The sequence below is a fragment of the Scyliorhinus canicula genome, chromosome 20, assembly GCF_902713615.1.
Source record: "Scyliorhinus canicula chromosome 20, sScyCan1.1, whole genome shotgun sequence".
Taxonomy (NCBI): Eukaryota; Metazoa; Chordata; class Chondrichthyes; order Carcharhiniformes; family Scyliorhinidae; genus Scyliorhinus; species Scyliorhinus canicula.
Genome location: NC_052165.1, coordinates 43,721,893 through 43,743,224, shown reverse-complemented (window position 1 = coordinate 43,743,224; position 21,332 = coordinate 43,721,893). Strand labels below are relative to the sequence as shown.

General features: G+C 45.7%; 1 protein-coding gene across 15 annotated transcripts in view; it reads right to left on the bottom strand.

Moving 5' to 3' along the window:
* Positions 1 to 880: 880 nt before the first annotated feature.
* Positions 881 to 21,332, bottom strand: part of mybpc1 (myosin binding protein C1) — a 175,020-nt gene continuing 154,568 nt past the window's right edge. For all 15 annotated transcript variants that reach the window (XM_038781127.1, XM_038781130.1, XM_038781128.1 and 12 more), the window contains 2 exons: positions 18,089 to 18,275; positions 881 to 1,780 (listed from right to left, as the gene is read on the bottom strand). In XM_038781127.1, the coding sequence (XP_038637055.1) occupies positions 1,686 to 1,780; positions 18,089 to 18,275 (282 nt within the window). In that variant the 3' untranslated portion in view covers positions 881 to 1,685. The remainder of the gene's footprint in view (positions 1,781 to 18,088; positions 18,276 to 21,332) is intronic.

Below are 21,332 nucleotides of genomic sequence, written 5' to 3'. Positions count from 1 at the left end.
TCATCAGCTGGGGGAGGGGAATGGGTGGCAGGTGTACGTGGCAATCAGCAGGAGGTTTTCCTGTTGACTTTTGACCTGTTGCCATGAGACTTCATGGGGTCCAGAGTCGATGTTTAGGACTCCCAGGGCAAATCCCTCCTTACTATGTACAAACGGGGACCAAGTGGAACAGCATTTGTGGGGGGATATCCCAGGCGGTTTGAAGCCTTGGGTGGTTGGCCTCGTGCCAACCTGGCACCCTGACATGGCTGGTGCCACCTGGGCACTGCCAACCCAGCACCCTGGCAATGCCACCTGAGGGGGGGGAGGGTCCACACCAGGGACCAAAACAGCAACAAAGTGCCAATAGATAGTGGGGTCCTTCCCAGCAATGACCCCACTAAACCCGCTCAGAACGGACTCTGATTTTTAAAAATTAAATCATGCCCAATGGCTTGGTGTCAAACTTTGCTCCACAACTGTGAAGCACCTTGGGATATTTCATCCTGATAAATGCGCTATAAAAATATAAGTTGTTATTGTTGCAAGAAGGGAGGTCTTTTGGCGCAGTGGGTAGCGTCCCTGCATCTGAGCCATAAGCTCCGGGTTTGAGTCCTACCGCAGGACTTATTGGCCAAGGAAGGTGCCTTCATAATGTGGCCAAACAGGTTGTGTGTCAACCTGTAAATTTTTCCAACCCGCCAATGGCTGGCAGTAAGTGTGGGAGAGTGCCCTGGTGAGCCATGCTGATATGGAGTGGCGCCCTTCAAACTATGAGCCCCTGGAGACAGATTAGCAACCTGTTCCGGGAATTGCTAGCTATGAGCAGGTGGAAGTCTGCCTTAGTGCACCACTGTTGGAATTGTTGCCAGATATAACCAACACAAGAAATGACAGCATGTAGAATGTGAAGCTGTTTATTTCGCATTTGTAAAGCACATCTTCATGCAATAAAGATATCGCAGCACTTTACAGCAGTTTGTAAACTCTCTCATTTGTAATCTGATTTCTTTAAAGAAATGCAATGGTACATTATAACAACATGATTTGTAAATGTCAGCCACTGACAGTTCACTGAACAGAAGCAGAGGTCTCCAATAGGGTGTGTGCACAGCAAAAAAATCTTTTCGACAAATTACCATAGAAATATCAAACTAGGGCCAAGATAAACAGGTTTGTTAAACAGTTCCTCAAATATCAGTGCCGATCTTCACATTTAATTTTTTAAAAAATCAGTGATTGCCAATATGTAACTCAAATGCATGGTTATTGGATTGTGACATTGTCAGGCAGAGAAAAATTTGTAACTTTGGACTATTGAAGTGAATAGAGAATAGGTTGTGGGGGCATTGCAATCACATCTCACTTACAATCATTGATAATCAGCACTCAACCTGATGTTTGGTATCACATTAATGGCTGCATTGATTTTCAATTAGAAATTACTGGCGTACAAACAAACTTACGCCCAAGAAGAAATCATCCAGTTTTGGTTAAGTGTGTCGTTGTTGATATGTTCAAACCCTGCTCAGAGCATCAAATAACTTTATAGATCATTCAGGTTCATTGCAAGCCCGGAGCATTGCAAAGTGGTATTGCCTGCACATTGGAAAGCAGTTGTCAAACTCTAACAATAATCTACAATCACATTCTGATCTGAGAACAGAAACAAACACAACTCATGTTGCACATTGCGATGACCACCCTTATTTTGGGGGTAAAATAGGCTTCAAGTTCCTGTATGAGTCAATGATAGTCAGAGGCACTCCCTGCATCAAAAGTTCCTGCAATGAAAGGCCACCTAAATGATATGAAAAGAAGGATTAATCTTTCCAAAATGGACAGGGATATGTGTGACAAATAGTTTATTCAGAAATTATCCCCCAAAAATGAAATGTTACGGCAAATATGCTCAGAATAACAATGCGTATTTTCCAAAGAATTACATACTATTTGCAGCACAGGAATTGTCCATTCGGCCCATCAGGTCTATCATGGTGTTCATGCTCCACACGAGCCTCCTCTCAGCCACTCTTCATCACTCCCTCTCAGAGCAAACCCTTTTATTTAATATTTTCTCCCCCAGTTCTAAAGAAAAATCTTTCATTGAAGGGCGAGTTATAATTATTTTGTAATCCAACACCTTTGTAATATTTTAATGTTTTAGAACCTCACACAATTTTTTCCCATTATTTGAACTTCACTAGATTTTCATCAAATGAAACAATGCCAGCCGTGTTTACTATCTCCAAGATGCACTGCAGTAACTCACCAAGGTTTCTTAGGCAGCATCTTCCAAACCCACGACCACTACCATCTAGAAGGACTAGAGCAGCATATACCTGGGAACCCCCTGGAGGTTGCCCTCCAAGTCATTCACAACCCTGACTTAGAAATGTATTGCCGTTGCTTCACTGTTGCTGGGTCAAAATCCTGGAACTCCCTCCCTAACAGCACAGTGAGTGTACCTACACCTCAAGGACTGCAGCGATTCAAGAAAGCAGCTCACCACCACCTTCTGAAAGGCAATAAATGCTGGCCTAACCAGCGACGCCCACATCCCGTAAATGAATATTTAAAAAAATTTAAAGCAGCGATTATAAACTTCATCACTAAAAGATTTGATCAAAACTCGCTGATAAGTAAATCCGTGAGATTTACTACTTAACCTCGAATAATTTTCCAATGATGGACATATTTTTAATCGGATGGTTTGGCATGGGAGAACAATTATGAATTTGGCGAGGAATTTGTGGTACAGAAGTGGACAGGAAAGAACTTGCATTTATATAGAAACTTGCACATCCTCAGTACATCGCTAAGTTCTTCAGAGCAAATTAAATATTTCTGAAGTGTAGTCTCTGTTGTAATGCAGAGAATGCTGCCGCCTGCTTGGTCCTACAAACAGCCATGAGGTAATGACCAAATAATCATCAGTTTAACGTCTCAGTTGAAAGACAGTACCTCTGACAATGCAGCACTCCCTCCGTACTGCATTGGGGGGTGTCAGCTTGGATTGTGTGCCCATCTCTGGTGCAGGGATTTGAACCCACAAACTTCAGACTCAGACGGGGTTCAGCCAGTTTTAATATATCAATGAATGGACATATTCAAAGTACTCCAACACAGGAGTTTTAGCTGAACTGATACATATTTTTCTATGGCAAGATTCATTTTAATGGGTGTTATATTTAGCTATTATAAGCTATAAATTGATGCGGCAGCTATTGTTTGGGATTCCTGCGTATTATTTTAATTGGAGCATCAGCTTATTTTCAACATTTGTCATGAGGATGCAAGCATTTTGCCTATTCCTAATTGCCCTTGGGAAGGTGGTGGAGCGCCACTTTCCACAGTGCTGTTCAGGAGGGAATTCCAGGGTTTTAACCCAGTGACAGTGAAGGAACAGTGACACAGTTCCAAGACAGTGATTTTGGAGTGTGGACTGGATGTGGATTTGGAACTTGGAGGTGATGGTGTTGCCATGCCATTATTACTCACTGTAATGGGGGTCGCAGGGATGAGAAATGCTGTTACCCTGATGTTTGATGCGATACATCCTATAGACAGTGGTTATTGGAACTAGTGTGCTGGTGATGGAAGGAGTGGCTATACCGGAGGTCACACTAATCAATTTATTTTGAACAGGTTAATTAGCTCTATTAAAATATCGGATGGAAGATTACTCACAAACATGTTAAGCATTTGTCACCTCATGCTGCCAAATGACATGTCTGGCCTTGCGTCTTTGAAGGATATGGTTTCATATTATAGAAATTCAGTTTGGTCAGTAGAGCAAGTTGAGATGAATAAATTGGGAAGAAAAATGTCATCCGTGTGGAACTGCGTGGAGATATGTATTTGAGTGGCTATTCCTCATCACCCTCAGGGATGTAACCCTCGGGGCAGCACGGCAGCACAAGTGGCTAGCACTGTGGCTTCATAGCACCAGGGTCCCAGGTTCGATTCCCCGCTGAGTCACTGTCTGTGTGGAATTTGCACGTTCTCCCTGTGTCTGCGTGGGTTTCCTCCGGGTGCTCCGGTTTCCTCCCACAGTCCAAAGACGTGCAGGTTAGGTAGATTGACCATGATAAATTGCCCTTAGTGACCAAAAAAGGTTAGGAGGGGTTATTGGGTTAAGGGGATAGGGTGGAAGTGAGGGCTTAAATGGGTCAGTGCAGACTCGATGGGCCGAATGGCCTCCTTCTGCACTGTATGTTTTATGTTCTATGTTCTATGTAAGAGTGTGTGTGCCAATTGGCATCAAACCTGCGCCGGCCAAAGTTGAGAGGTCTCTGAATGCTTGGCCTGAGTGCACTGAAGGGTAAAGTGGACATGCGTCCATGACCTGGTTCTCAGGGATGGTAGTCCAGGCTGGAATGGTGCTTCAGGGAGAGGGAGCACCAATGATGAAATCAGTTCTTCCCTTTCAGGAGTGAAGCGATATTGTGCTGGAGTACTGAAGAATGGCCTCAGGGGATTCCAATCTCCTCGTTCTAAGCCACTACGAGATGGATGCACCCGAGCTCAAAGGCCACCATGGAGCTCTTCCAACTAGTCATGGTGAGCAGATGTCTTGGAGGAAGGTGCACAGTGCACAGATATGAGAATGACAGGAAGTGCAAACATCACAGGGTCTTCTCACCTGAAATGGAAATACCAATGCAGCAGTGCACATTAATCCCTCAATCTAGATGGTGCCAAGTTGCAGTTTGCCATTGATCTCATCAGCCCGCCTAGCAAGCACGTTGACTGTGATGATTGAATGTATTAACATACTGCAAATTTGCCATCCGCAAGAGGTTACAGGGACCCCTTTAACCCCAGAGAGGAAACACTGACAACTGCACTCTCATCACACTCTCTCGTGCTAACAGACACCAGCACAGATACAAGCACATCGGTGTGCATTAGGCCATCAGGCCAGGTGGTAATGCACAGTGGGGAGGGCCTGACCTGCTTGAACCAGGAGCTGGCAGAGGCAGAGAGTGCCTCTGGTGCTGGAAGCTGGAGGACTGCAGGAGATCAGACCCATACTGAGTCCACAGCTTCTGGAGTTCTCAATCAGCTGATGGATGCTATTTGTCCAGTGGGATGTGTGGGGAGATACGGTGGAGATCCCTGAGAATCTGTGTGCTATGGCCTCTGTCATGGAGGAGTCCATGTGGAGTGTGAACACTGCATTGATCCCAGGAACCGAGCACACAGCCTCCTCCACTGACAGTGTGGCAACTCTCATGGAGAGACAGCTGCAGAAACAGAATGGAGTTGCCTCGGACTTGCAAACCCTCACACAGGCAATGACCTCAGGAGGTCACTGCCAATGTGAGATGGATGAGGCACATGGGACTGAATTCACCGATTTTGAGGCTATGACCGGAGGAAGTGTCTGGTTTTATGCCAAAAAGGTTGGCGTCTCCCCCGCACCGATGCTCCGACTGGCGAGGGGCGCGCAACCGTGCCACGTAAAATGCACTGCCTTTCTGATATAAACGGCTGGAGAATTGCCGGGTGTGTGGCTGCACACAGCGATGACTTGTAGCGGTTGCACCGTACTACATGGCACCGGCCACTTGCGGATCGGATCTACCAGATAGTGCTTCCCTGGACACACCCTCGCCACCCCCCAGCCCTCGCTGAAGACCCCTGGCCAGCAGCATGGCTCCACCATCACTTCCCCCCCCCCACCCCCCCCCCCCCCATCCCCAGCCCCGCCCCGACTGTGGCAGCGCTGGACACAATCTGCAGCCACCACGCCAGGTTCACGAAAACTGAGAGCATACATGTATTGCGCCGTCAGGAACTAGGCCCTTCAGGGGTGGCACATCGGGGAAGGGCCTTCAGGTAATGTCCTGAGGCCGTCCCAATGGCATGCGGCGTACTCCACAACAATACCGTTTTGAAGGGGGCATCCGAAAACAGGCGCCTCCCCCGATTCGGTCATAAACAGGGATTCTCCGCCTGATCGCACATTACAGATGTCTTGTAAGAAGGCAGTGCCTTTAGCATGATCTCTAAATCGATGTCTTGGCAGCTGAGGTGTGCATCATCAAGGCCCCTCAGGTGTCCCTGAAGATTTCTGACATTTGCCTTCATGTTCTCACCTTGTGCCTCCCCTCATCAGACCCATCAGTAGTCATCCTCCTTGGCATCTGGAGCTGCTTCATGATTCTCTGCTTGAAGTGGGTCCTGCCTTGCAAGGGCCAGATTGTGTGAGGTGCAGTGCACTATGACAATAAACAACACGCATTCTGGAGGCTATTGCAATGCTCCTCATGATGATTCCAGGCATCTGAAACATATCTTCAGCAGTCCAATGGTCCGCTCTGTTACTGCCCTTGTGGAGGCACGACTCCTGTTTTACTTCTCCTCCACCTTTGTTATTGATTGCCGGAGAGCCACCTTTTCTGGGGATAGGCCTTGTCACCTAGGAGCCATCCATCCAAATGAGCAGGATGAAGAACTGCCTTGGCAACTGTGAGTGTCACAGGATGCAAGCATCATGTGAGGCGTCAGGTTAAATGGACAGACTTGCAAGATCTGTGTCTTGTAGCCATAGAAGATTTGAATGTCCAATGAATGGAAGTATTTTCTGTTCGTGAGAACTCCTGGTTCACCTGCAGCTTGATGGCCTTAATGTCATTGATGATGCAGCCAATGGCATCCTGGATATGGGAAAGCCTGCAATTACTGTGAAGCCTCCGGCTTTCTCAGCTTGGCTGTCCTCGATGGTTTGGTAATGGGTGAATATCATGGCCCATCTGAGAGACCGTCAGCTATGAGCTTGACATAACTGTAGACATTTCCCCCACTGACCCCTGGAAAGACACGGGCAGAAGGTGTACACCCACGCTGTTGGAGGTGATCTTCGGCCCAACCACCTTGCAGATGGTGGTGACAGTGTCAATAGAGAAGAGGAGCCTCTCTCGGTACTGGACCTCGGACATGTTGAGGAATTTGGAGCGCTGCCTGTACACTTTGATTGCAGGGTGGTAGTATCTTCTGCAGACCCTCTACCACCTAAAAACGTATTCCAAAAGGAAGCCATCCATCTTGGAGTGCACTATGAATCATAGAGAAACCCCTCAAATCATGTAGATTTCCAACTAGAAATCTCTAATCTAAACAGGCAGCACCTTTGCTTCAGACGCCTTTTTCTCTTGGATGACAACTCGAAGGAAACATGTTGACCACCTACCAGTGTTGTCTGTGCAAGAACAATAAATTATGAGCAATGTAAAATTGCATTGATTCGGGGAATAAATGACCATAATTGGGCACGTTCCCGACTTCTGTGCATGTCCATTGGCCGTGTTATCATTTGTGGCACCATTGGATTGGATTGGATTGGATTGGATTTGTTTATTGTCACGTGTACTGAGGTACAGTGAAAAGTATTTTTCTGCAAGCAGCTCAACAGATCATTCAGTACATGGAAGAAAAGGGAATTAAACAAAATTCAAGAAAATACATGAGAATACATAATAGGGCAACACAAGATATACAATGTAACTACATAAGCATTGGCATTGGTTGAAGCATACAGTGTAGTGTTAATGAGGTCAGTCAATGAGGGTCATTTAGGAGTCTGGTGACAGTGGGGAAGAAGCTGTTTTTGAGTCTGTTTGTGCGTGTTCTCAGACTTCTGAATCTCCTGCCCGATGGAAGAAGTTGGAAAAGTGAGTAAGCCGGGTGGGAGGGATCCTTGATTATGCTGCCTGCTTTCCCCCGGCAGCGGGAGGTGTAGATGGAGTCCATGGATGGGAGGCAGGTTCGTGTGATGGACTGGGCGGTATTCACGACTCTCTGAAGTTCCTTGCGGTCCTGGGCCGAGCAGTTGCCATACCAGGCTGTGATGCAGCCCGATAGGATGCTTTCTATAGTGCATCTGTAAAAGTTGGTAAGGGTTAATGTGGACATGCCGAATTTCCTTAGTTTTCTGAGGAAGTATAGGCGCTGTTGTGCTTTCTTGGTGATAGCGTCGACATGAGTGGACCAGGACAGATTTTTGGTGATGTGCACCCCTAGGAATTTGAAACTGCTAACCATCTCCACCTCGGCCCCGTTGATGCTGACAGGGGTATGTACAGTACTTTGCTTCCTGAAGTCGATGACCAGCTCTTTAGTTTTGCTGGCATTGAGGGAGAGATTGTTGTCGTTACACCACTCCACTAGGTTCTCTATCTCCCTCCTGTATTCGGACTCGTCGTTATTCGAGATCCGGCCCACTATGGTCGTATCATCAGCAAACTTGTAGATGGAGTTGGAACCAAGTTTTGCCATGCAGTCGTGTGTGTACAGGGAGTAGAGTAGGGGGCTAAGTACGCAGCCTTGCGGGGCACCGGTATTGAGGACTATTGTGGAGGAGGTGTTGGTGTTCATTCTTAATGATGCTCACCTAACATCTTCTTGGGCGATATCACATAAGTTCAGGCCAAGGGCATACCCATTTTCATCACGTAAACTTCTAGCCATAGAACCTAGAATCTAATTGTGCATCAAGTAAAGTTGCCAACTTTTAAATGTATTCTGGAGGTTTCATCACATGACTTCACTCACACACCAGCCATTAGTTGGCCAGCTCACAGATCCTTGTGACGCACTGCCTTCCAAGGCCAAATGGAAAGCAAAAAGACTCAATGTCGGTCAGACAAACAGCACTTTCCCCATTTTCAATGAAGATGAAATGCTCAAAGAAAATGACAAAATAAACAATAATTTTTAATGTCTGGAATTTTTCTCCAGGGTTACACACAGTACTGTGCTGGAGGTTGATCTTCAATTCCTAGAGGCTCCAGGCCAATCCTGGAGGGTTGGCAACCCTAGCATCAACTCAAGGGAACAAAGCTATGAGCTCCTCTGCACTTCAGTGTGGCGAAAATTTGCAGTGCTAGTGACTTTTACAGAGTTAAGAAAGATGCTTCCACTCATCCACTCCACAGAGTCAATGTATGGCCAGAGTTTGCAGCTGGATTGCAGTCGACATAACAATTTACAGCAGCAAGTGTCAGCCACAAAAGATGAAGGGGCTATTTGATAGAGATGTTCAAAATTATGCAGAAACATGATAGAGTTGTTTTTAATTATTGGGCCGTAAGTTGCGAGTTCCCCAGGGTTGGAATTTGGGGTTACGCCAAAGAGGCGCTTGGGAATTCCTCTCAGAGCTTCCCAGGATTTTCACGGCAAACTGCCTCTGGACAATTGTCCTGCACTGGGAACCATCCAAAAATTAGAATTAAATCGCAGAACCAGAGATGCTTCCAACAAGGTTTCACAACAGTTGATCAGGAAAAGTTAGAAGAATTAAAACCACTTCTAACCCATGGATAACGTTTGTAAAGACACAGGCTGACGTCACCCCTCCCACACCCAAAACCCTTTCAGCGGACTCCCCAAGCCTCCCCTGGCTATCCACCCTCTCAACCGTATTTAACCCTCCATCAACCCCCACATGCAATTCACTATCACTCGCACAGGACTCCTCCCCCACACCCTCCGAGGTCCGACCCCACCCGACTTGACCCCTCCCTCGAACTGACCCACACACCCAATCTGAACCCCCCATCATACCGGGCTGACCCCACCTCCCCCACACGACTCCCCCCCCTCCCATGTCCGATCCCCCCATCAGGATCCGATCCCACTCCCAGACCTCCAATCCCCCGAACCTTATAACTAGCATGTCCATCTCAATGGACATTGAAACCTATCGGGTTTATAGCAGCTATTGATACACCACAGAAGGGTGTGCTCCTTCAATCCAAGGGAGCTGGACCTCGATGCCGGGCCTCAAGGACGAGCTGGATCTGGCAAGGGCAGCATTTGTTGTACATTCCCAATTCCTCTTGAGAAAGTGCTGATGAGTCCCTTCTTGAACCGCTGTCATCCATCTGCACCATGTGATAGAGTGAAATGGGAGAAACCGTTTCCCAGTGGCTGGAGGGTCAGCAGCCAGAGGGATACAGATTGACGAGAACCAGACGTAAAACGAGATTTTGTTTTTTACACAGCAAGTTGTTGTGATCTGGAACGTGCTGTCTGAAAGGTCAGTGGAAGCAGATTCAATAATAACTTTCAAAGGGAAATTGGGTAAGTACCTGAAGGGGAAAATTTGCAGAGTTGTGGGACTAATTGGATTGCTCTTTCAAAGGCACAAGGAGCTGAATGCTGTATTTATCATTCCAGGATCTATGAAAAGCTTGACCAATCATGATGGTAACAGATATATGGAGAGGAAGTGTGCACCTTGTATAAGGTTTCTAATTACATTTAATGATGTAGAGGAAGGAAAGCTCAGGTCAATGTACAGAATCATTTTTCTTCTGCTTTCCCATGTATTTGAACAATGAGTTTTGAACAAAATGCATAAACAAATTCACCATAGACTAAGAACTGCAAAACATCGGAGTCCAATTCCTGTCAGTTATGCATAGTTTCCATGTTGTTTAAGTTAAGCTAAAAGTGCTAATGATTGATATTAGTTCCAATGAAATGTTAAAAGATGATGTAGATGATGATATTACAATGTCATCTCGCTCCATCATTGGTTACCTCATTAGCTGTGACAATGATGGGCTGGCCATACTCAATAATGTAACAGTTTAACCAATTCTCCTCTCATTTCACAGGTGCAGTTACTACTTAAGCCAATGTTAAGTGCCAACAAATGGGTGCAAATAGAGATGTTCGTCTCTGCACAGGGTATATTCTGGCCAAGAGCCCTATGTGATTGCTATTGGCTATAAAATGGGGTGCTAAGTCACCATGCATTAGCATCTTGTATAACTAACACATGATCTGGCAAAGCAACACATTTTAACTTTTTGGCATTTGTGAATAAGATCAACCAAGAGTTGATCTCCATAAATGTTTGGCAAACCGTTTTTAAAAATTGTTTCTTTACAACAACATCTGGATGTAAGGAAATAAACAGCTGGCACTCCCAGTTCGTCCAACCTACCAAAATGGTAAATGGGACTGAGTGACTGGTCCTTTAAGAGACTCGCATAGGTACGATGGGCTGAATAGTCTCCTGCTGCATGTCAACAAATGGCTTCCTTCTGCACTATAGAGATTCTATGATTTCCATTAAAATGAAGAAGTACTTCCTGACATTATCCTCGAATGGATAAGTTCAAATTTTAAGGTTATGTTCTTGTTCTGTACTTTCCCCCACCAGAGGAAGTAGTTTCTTTCTGCCTACCAGATTAAATCCATGAAAACTCATTGGATCACCCCTTCATATCCACATTCAAAGGTATTTTAGCCCAGTCTATACAGCGTGTCCTGATAATTTGACCCTTTAAGATCTGATATGATTCTGGCGACTCTGCTCTGCAGTGCTTCCAAGGCCGATATATACCTCCCGAGTTGCAGCACCCAGAACTTAGTGCAATTACTCAGGTTCGGGTCTGGCCAGAGGTTTATATAACTGAAGCATAACTTTCCCCTTTTTGTACTCTAGCACTCTAATGAAAAAGGTTAAAATTCCATTAGCCTTTTTATTATTTTATTGTCTATCCACTAGTTTTTAGTGATAGCAGTCCAGGTTTAATACATTGCTATCATTGTCTGTGAAAGTTGAGGTGTACTTTAGCCTGAAACAGGTAGGGATGAATTTGGAATTGGTTTGTTATAGGAGAACTTTGGCAACAATAACCTCCACAATATACATTTCGGGACATATGATGAGGAAACATGTGTTTTTACAACCACAAAGGCAGGTTTTTGCCCCTGCGAAATCTCTTATCACACTTCAGAACACTGCACCCTGCTTTGCCTGAACAAGAGGAAAATCAGACTAAGTATGGCAATGAGGTAACTCATAAGCTTCATATGCTTTGGTTCATATGAAAGCTTACCTGGATGAACATATATAAATCACAAATCCTTACTGCGAAACTAAGGAGAAAAAGAGATAAGCAGTGAGACTCTTGCAGCATTGAAAAGTCAGAACACATGAGCATAGAAACAGAATGCTACAGTTTCGTTATTAAACAGAGCAGCGTGATTCTACAGAACAATTGACTAACATGAAATATGAACAGAAGCAGCAAGCAGAAAGAACAACTGCCCAGGAGAATAATGCATTCAGGCAGTAAGTTAAGGAATAAGTGGAGATTTTGGTTAAAGCATGCAACTGTAATCAAGAGAAGCCAGGGACAAATTGTATTTGTCAGTTAGTGAAGATACTGAAGTACAAACCTCTGGAAAGTCAGTGGATATACAGCACAAGGAAGTACTGTAATTATCTTTAAGGACCAATTTTCTGCATGAACCCTCCCAGAAGGCAGCTTTACCCAGAGAGAGCATATGTCAGAAGGTTGTGAGTTCGTTCTGGACATTGGTGTCAGCCCTCCTGCCCATACTGAGAATAACTAAAACATTTTGGAAGCATTAAAATGTGATTTTCACTTTATGGGGTATCAACTCACCATTAATACAACTAGGAACAAGAGGAGGCCATTCAAACCTGAGAGCCTGTTCCACCATTCACTGAGATCATGGCTGATTTGTATCTTAACTCCGTCTATACACTGGCCTTGCTCCTTGGACATTAAACAATTCTAAGTACTCACGATTGCTTCACTGTCCCTTCTTTTCCCTTGTACGCAGTTAGAGACTTTCAAAAAGATATTCCAACAATTCTGTATGACAGAAATCAGGTGTACATTAAATTGGTTCGCAGTGATGTGAGGGAGCTGACCTAACAGATGTAAGTGGACTGTGCCCACTTACCCCTGAGGAAAAACTGTCCTGCACAGTGGCCAAAGCTCCTTACTCAAGGAATTATATCAAATTTTCTTTTAATTTTTTCCAATTAAGGGGCAATTTAGCATGGCCAATCCACATACCCTGCACATCTTTGGGTTGTGGGGGTGAGACCCATGCAGGCATGGGGAGAATGTACAAACTCCACATGGACAGTGACCCAGAGCCGGGATCGGACCTGGGACCTCAGCGCTGTGAAGCAGCAGGGCTAACCACTGCGCCACCCTGCTGCCCTTGAACTGAGAAAGTTGACTCCTATGCCCAAATATAGGCCCCCAATAATTGCAAACTCGCACTAGGATTTATGAATACCTACACAATGACAACAGATAAAGTCCACGTCTGTTCCCCACAGTTGTGGTACTTTATGCATCTGGACAAAACTATATGGGGGAAGAGAATAACCAGGTAAAAAACCTGGCTAATTTGTGTTGAAAAACAAATCTGTAAAATTTCTCTCCAGAATTTCTTCGGCATTGGAAACAAGTCCAGGAGATGATTGTGGTCCTGATTAGTGTTCAGAATTCCTTCCTCCTGTAAAAGGTGATGACCTCCCCATAAGTGTTCATTACACAAGAAGACAACCTGTTCCAGAGATTCATTATTCCCCAGGGAAAGAACAAATGCCTGACATCTCAACTAGGTCTACCTTCCACCAGTGACTCCTTCATCGTAACTAATCCATTTAATTGTAATAAAGTGTCGACTTGAACACAACCTCCTCCTTTTATTATCATATAAAAGGTCTTAATTTGGGAACTTTTATCCTTCACAGATCAAATTTTCATGAAGATCATTTGTGTTCCAGTTTAAAACAAATCTAAATAGGGACATTATAATGCTATATTCCCCAGATTGAACTGGTTGCTGTAAAACCTGATTGGGATCTTTCATATTAATTGAACCATTCCTTGTAACAGTGCCGTTGATTCTAAGCACATGGTCAATAAGTCTATTATTGACACCACTGTCTAAATTACTAGTACTGTTTACGTTACACCAATGCTTAAACATACCTAGAGTATACAAGAAAGCTTCCATAAAGCCTTACAGTAACAATGAACTTTGGACCTGCTACAGTTCCAGAGGTTTAGCACAGACACACACATGTTCATTAGAATTTATTAGCAAGCATGAGTGGAAACCATGAAGAGAGTCCAATGCAGCATCACTTGTCATTCGTTTTTGCCACAAGTTTATTTATCTCAATGCGTGCTCATAGGTTCAGCTAACTCAGTGACCAATTCACTTCTAAGCAAGTGCTGTCCCACAGGTGCTCCGATGCATGCAGTACAGTGTAAACGTTGCAACTTCCAACGTGTGGGGTGGTATCCATGCCAGAACCAAGCAAGGGACCATCACATTCATAACAGTTTCCAAATCTTCAGCTTAACATTTCCAAATCAAAACACACATCGAGGAAAGCACTTCAGAACACGGTGCCCCAACACACTGTCCACCACAACATATCCATTGCATTTCAACAGAAATATTCCATTTTATGTTCTTACCTTATTTCGAGTGATGTCAGTGGATATAAACAAAAGGTACAATATAGAGGAGGGGGCAAAGCTCACTATCTAATGGGCTGGAATGACAGGACTGGAGGCCAGATAACACAGAGCAGATGTTGGTGGAACTTTACTTGATGTTATTGTTCGTTGAGAAAGTCAAGTGTGTGACATTCCAGAGCCACCTGAGCCAACAAATCTGTACAAGTTTATAAACTAAGTCACTGACTAAAATTGGTTTTCTGTTAGATCTTTTCAAATAACCTATTTGCTACAGAAATCTATACCCCAGCCTGAGAGCAGAATGGGGTGAAGAGAATATGGGTTGTCAGTAGGGCTGAGAGAGAGATTGACGGACGAGTGAGGGAAGAGTGAAAGTGCATGGGGGGTGGGGGGGGTGGGGGTGGGGGGGGGGGGGGGGGGGGTGAGTGCATGGGGGGGGGAGATTCCTTGGGGAGGGGGACGAGTGCTTGCGGGGGGGGGGGCGGGTGCATGGGGGGGGCGGGTGTATGGGGGTGGGTGATTGGGGGGGCTAATGAGTGAGGGGGTGAGTGAGATGGGGGGAAAGTGAGTGGGGGGCAGGTGAATGAAGCAGCGAGTGAGCGGAGAGTGAGTAGGGTCGAGTGAGTGTGGGGGCAAGTGAGTGTGGCGGCAAGTGAGTGTGGTGGCAAGTGAGTGTGGGGGGAAGTGAGTGGGAGAGAGGGAGTGAGGAAAAAGTAAATGAGGGGAGCGTCAGTGGGGTGGAGGGTGAGTGGGGAGATGAGTGAGGGGAGGAGTGAGGGGAAAGTGAATGTGGGGAGCGTGAGTTGGGGAGAGATTGGGAGGAGAGGGAGTGGGAGCAGAGGGATTCAGGGTGAGAGTGAGTGGGGGGAGAGTGAGTGGGGGGAGAGAGTGGGGGAGAGTGAGTGGGGGAGAGTGAATGGGGGGAGAGTGTGGGGGAGAGTGTGTGGGGGAGAGTGAGTGGGGGGAGTGAATGGGGGGAGAGTGTGGGGGAGAGTGTGTGGGGGAGAGTGAGTGGGGGGAGAGTGAGTGGGGGAGAGTGAGTGGGGGGAGAGTGAGTGGGGGAGATTGAATGGGGGAAGAGCGTGGGGGGAGAGTGAGTGGGGGGAGAGTGAGTGGGGGAGAGTGTGTATGGAAATGGGAGGCGAGTGGGCTGATAGTGAGTGGGGTGATAGTGGGTGAGGTGATAGTGAGTGGGGGGAGAGTGAGCGGAGGGAAGAGTGAGCGGGGGGAAGAGTGAGCGGGGGGAAGAGTGAGCGGGGTGATAGTGAGCGGGGGAGAGTGAGTGGGGGGAGAGTGAGTGGGAGCATGTTGAGCAGGGGAATAGTGAGGTGGTATTTATGATTGCTGAGGTAATGGGTAATATGTATACAAGGATGGTATAATGTTGTTGGGCTGAGAGCAGTTTGAATGGCGAGTTTCAATGCAAGGATTGAGATGGTGAGAATCTCTCTTTGCAGCTCTATATCTGGAGAATGACACATTGTTGAACTCACTATTGTCTCTCTCTCTCTATTTTGAGCGCAGTGTCCCCAGTTATTGGAATCTTGCTGCATAATTATTTAAGTTAGGATAATACATAGATTTGATAAAGATCATCACATGAAGAACAAAATAGAACTAATTTACATTTTGAAAAGATATAGCTCTTAACTAGTCATCAAGCCATTGGAGAGTCACGCGTGCTAATTTTGTTAATCTAACCTTCTGAATTATCGGATTATTGAAATGTGAAACTATTTTCTCTTGCACTTTTGTGATAACCTGATTGTCCGGGGACATCGGATAAGTTTTGAAAAATCACACACATTCTATCAGGTGAAGCAAATGAAAACTATTTGTTTAAATATGTACTCCAGCTACCAAGAAGATGCACAATGTAACTTAGGCCTTACTTTAAAAGAATTGCTGCTTCATCTTGCAGTCTCATAGCACAGTGCCCGTGTATGCAGTTATTTTATTTATCATACTTCTTCAATTAAAAATAATGATTATTAAAATTATGAAATTAAAGGAAGATTTTTTTTGTGAATCTGAGTTCTTGGTTCTAATAGATATAAGGAGGTAATGGTGGTGTATTGGTAATGTCACTGGGCTAGTATTCCGGAGAGCCATGCTAATGCTCTGTGGGTTCAAATTCCATCACGGCAGCTATTCAATGTTATTCAATTAAATTTGGAATTGAGAAGTTAATCTCAAGAATAATGGCTATGACTATGACATCCACCAATGATTGTTGTAAAAATTTATCTGGTTCACTAATTTCCTTTAATGAAGGAAATCTGCTGTCCTTTCCTGGTTTGGCCGAAAAGTGGCTCCCTACCCATGACAATGTGGTTGATTCTTAACTGCCCCTCTGAAATAGCCGAGTGAGCCGCTCAATTCAAGGGCAAGGAATGCTGCCCTGCCACCGACATCCACATCACATGAAATAATTAAAACGTGGGATGGGTGTTCAACAGACACATTACCCCTACTATCCTAATTTATAACTCCAATCTTCATCGCTCAGCTGTTAGGAGAGGGGTGGGGAAGGAGGAGGACCTCCTCGTGAAGCTGTTTTTCGGCCTGACCGAATTTGCTGTCACCAATCCCCGGCAGCGGGCAACCGAGGGGGCTCATCCGACCTGACTGTCTACCCCTCTACCGCACCTACATTCACGGCCGGGTGTCCCTAAAGAGGGAGTATGTGACGTCCACTGACATCATCGAGGCTTTTGTTTCCCTCTGGGCACCGCAGGGGCTGGGGTGGCTTATTGACCTTTTAAATCACATTTTAATTTGATGTTTTAAATTTCATTTGGGAATTGTTTCTGTTTAAGGCAGTGTCCCTTTAAGGGGCTGCCCCTTTTAATTTGTCCCTCAGCTCTTTTAATTTAGTTTATTGTTTTTCATATAAAATAGTTGGGGACTTCCCAGTGCAAATGGATAGCATTGCCTCTAATAGGGACAGATAGGGATTACTGAGATGAAGTTGGGGGGGGGGGGGGGCTAATTCCTGACGTTATCTAGTTTTACTTGAAAAGTTGTCATGGATGTAATAGGGGGCCATGAAATGTTACACAGAGGAATAAGCACGTTGACTCTGCTCTGTCATGGCAGACATGCATCCGAACTTTACTGGTCCATTCTCAGTTCTCAAATTTTCAACTGACCCCGCAGCCTCAAGCTTTTTGGGGAGAGCATTCCAAACGTCCACCATCCATTAGGGACCATTAAAGTCTCAAGTATTGAGCAGCGACTTTATCTTGTGGAATGATTTTTTAAATCCTGTCAATCATTCAATCATCGGCAGCATTGAGATCCTGTGAAATCCTTCGGATGACTGAAGCCCACATATGCTACTGGAAAGGATTGCAACAATGTGTAGGCCACGCTTATTTTAGTTTACGATCCAAAACAAGAAGTGATGATTTAAACAAAAGCATGATTGAGGGACTTGCCTGTTGGGGCCTGTTGGCAGCAAAGTTGGTCAGGCCAAGAACAGGTTTGTGAGGATGTCCGCCTCCTTCCCCTGTTTAAAAGGAATCGGGGACTACCTGAATTAAAATAGTGGACGGAATGATGCAGAATGGAGAGGGCCCTTAAAGGGGAGCCCCCTCATTCAGTCTTTTTCCAGGTGAGCTCCCTCAGAGTAATACTCCCCTTTGGGAGCAGCAGATTGCACAGCTACCCTGCCTGCCATTTGCTAATATCACCCAATTGTAATTTTTATTCTAATGTGATTTCACGCTGTGAAAGATAATAGGTAGATGTATTAATATACTTATTTTTAAAGGAAGCGAGTGCAACAGCCAATATCCAAGCTGGTGTCTGGATCACCTTACCTCTGACTTCCATTTTACACTCCACCTCGTCCTCACCAAGAGCATTGATTGCTTTACAACTATACAGCCCACCATCATATGGACTGGGCTTGCGAATCTCCAGAGTGCAGACTCCCTGATTGGAGAACATCCGATATCGAGGGTCATTTTCGATGATCATTCTGTTCTTCATCCAACTTATTTTAGGCTAAATGGGGAAACAGATAAAATGAAGTGTAAAGCACCTGTTCAAGAACAAGCAGCAACATTGATCTGTATGTTAAAGCGGCTCCCACCTTCGATACATGGCCAATGCAGCAGCCAAACCAGACCAAATAGCCACTGATTGATTGGTCTGATGTCTGTAGCAATATTCTCAACCTCAGATGCCCCAAAGCACTTTACAGCCAATGAAGCTTAATTTTGAAGTGCAGTCATTGTTGCAGTGCAGAAAACATGGCAGACACTTTTTTCTTTTTTTATTCTTTCATGGAATGTGGTCCTTGCTGGTTGGCTATCATTTTTTGCCCATCCCTGATGCACTATCAATTTTGCAAAGACGAGAGTAGGATGTAATCGAGGCTTTATTACACTGAGATGTGTGGCCTCCTACAGCAGCTGACGAAATGGCTGCTGTACGGGGAGCACACATATTTATACTCCACCTACTGGACGGAGCCAGTGGGCAGGGATCTACCCCCGTACCTGTAGTACAGGGGCCTTACCATAAAACACATATATATACAGTATATATATCAGTGGTGACTACCACAATCCCTAATTGCCCTTGAGGGGCATTTAAGAGTTGTTGGAGTGGATTCTCCATTCCTGAGACTACAGGCAGGTTTCTCCGTGTGCGGCTCACTGTCGGGAAACCCCCGGGCTGCCGGCAAATGGAGAATCCCGACGACGGAGAATTCAGCCCTACATGTCGACACCGGGGCAGGATTCGTGGGGTTTCACAACAACAAAACTGCCGCCGAACCTGGACCGATTCTGTGACTGTGGAGGGGCTAGCACCAATGCCACGTGGAACATAATCGATTCCAATGAAAACGGTGTTGGATTCGCCGGGTCCGTGATTGACACTCGGGAGGCTGACAAGCTGCAGCCGCACATACACATTACACTCCCCACGCACACTTATCCCAGCCAACAAAAAAGCACTGGTTGTGCTGGAGCGCACCCATACAACTGATTTCATTTCATAGAATTTACAGTGCAGAAGGAGGTCATTCGGCCCATCGAGTCTGCACCGGCTCTTGGAAAGAGCACCCTACCCAAGCCCACACTACCCTATCCCCATAACCCAGTAACCCCACTCAACCAACACTAAGGGCAATTTGGACCCTAAGGGCAATTTAGCATGGCCGATCCACCTAACCCGCACATCTTTGGACTGTGGGAGGAAACCGAGCACCCGGAGGAAACCCACGCACACACTGGGAGGACGTGCAGACTCCACACAGACAGTGACCCAGCCGGGAATCGAACCTGGGACCCTGGAGCTGTGAAGCCTTTGTGATAACTTCTATGCTGCCGTGCTGCCGTGATGGGTCGGCTGGGGCCAGTGGGCACCTAGGATGGCCTGGGGGGGGGACACTTATACGACCCATGGCCCTAGGCACATTGCAGGCTGTTAGCACCGTGCTCAGCTGCATGGCTGCATTTCCAGCAGTGGCAATGGTGTTATGTGCCTGTCTACCCCAACCCCACAGCCCACCTCCTGGCCACTCCCTGCTACTCCCCCGGCCCTGGCGGAGACCCCTAGCCAATGGAACAACTGTCCGCAAACTACAGCGATGTTGGACACTTTCCGTACACGCCCTGTCTCCCTAACCAGTCACGACACCGGTTTCATGATTTTTAAAGCACAAGTGAACCGTCGTAATTTTGGCGTCAGAACCTATTCTCCGCCCAATTGTGTTTCCCGATTTCGGGGTCAGCCAATGGAGAATATCGGCCGTTATGTTTTAAGGGGTTTTGCTTTTACTTCACAGTACAATAAAGGATAACCAGGTTGCCACGCCACAGACTACTTAACCAGTTGACAGACATATTTACAGAGGTGTTACTTGTTCATTGTCTAAGGTGGAAGAGAGGGAAAATCTCTCAAGTGCCTCTGATGATGCCAATCGTAATTATAGAACATAGAACAGTACAGCACAGAACAGGCCCTTCAGCCCTCAATGTTGTGCCGAGCCATGATCACCCTACTCAAACCCACGTATCCACCCTATACCCGTAACCCAACAACATCCCCCTTAACCTTACTTTTATTAGGACACTACGGGCAATTTAGCATGGCCAATCCACCTAACCCGCACATCTTTGGACTGTGGGAGGAAACCGGAGCACCCGGAGGAAACCCACGCACACAGGGGGAGGACGTGCAGACTCCACACAGACAGTGACCCAGCCGGGAATCAAACCTGGGACCCTGGAGCTGTGAAGCATTTATGCTAACCACCATGCTACCCTGCTGCCCCAATTATGTGACATACTATATAGAGAGGCATTAATTACAATACATGACACCCCTTTACTCCTGTAGTCTGACAATAAATGGCAACTTATACTTTTATTTATGGTAAAAAGTGATTATTTCACCAAGTATTATTATTATTATCCAACTATATATATATCCGAGAGACTTTTAGTTGGAAGTCAGTTCGGCTTAGGCAGAATCCATCGTTCAGGAGTCTTTGTTTCCACACTCTTGGTAGTCTGTTCCACACTTGGCTCAGTCACATCATCTGATAAAGTTGGTTCTTCTTCAGCTTCTACAGATGCTGTTGGTTCAACTGGTGTAGAGTCTTGAATTCAACTCTGTCATAATCAAGGTTCAGGGATTTCCAAACCTCGAGTGTCAGAGGTTGGCCTTTCAGATACTACTCTGCAAATTCTCTTTTTGAAGGGAGGATTTAATCTGTGTGCTCCTACCAAATTATCTCATCATCAGTTTGCGAGTAATGTCGCAGGTACCCACTTCTCACTTGAAGAGTACGTTCTTGCTAAAACGCTTTCTCCTTGCTCAAAACCTCTTGGTTTTGATGTCTGTTCTGGGTGAGTAACTTGGTTTTGTTGCTGTCACTCTACAATGTAGAAGTGTCAGGTGGTGAGAGAAAATCAAACTTGGTCCTTAACTTCCTTTAAAAACAATATTGTCGGTGGGTGTTTCTATAGGATATGAGGAAATTGTTTACTCTTTTAGTTAAGGGTTTCATCCTTTGATGACATTCTTTAATGACTGTACCAGCCTCTC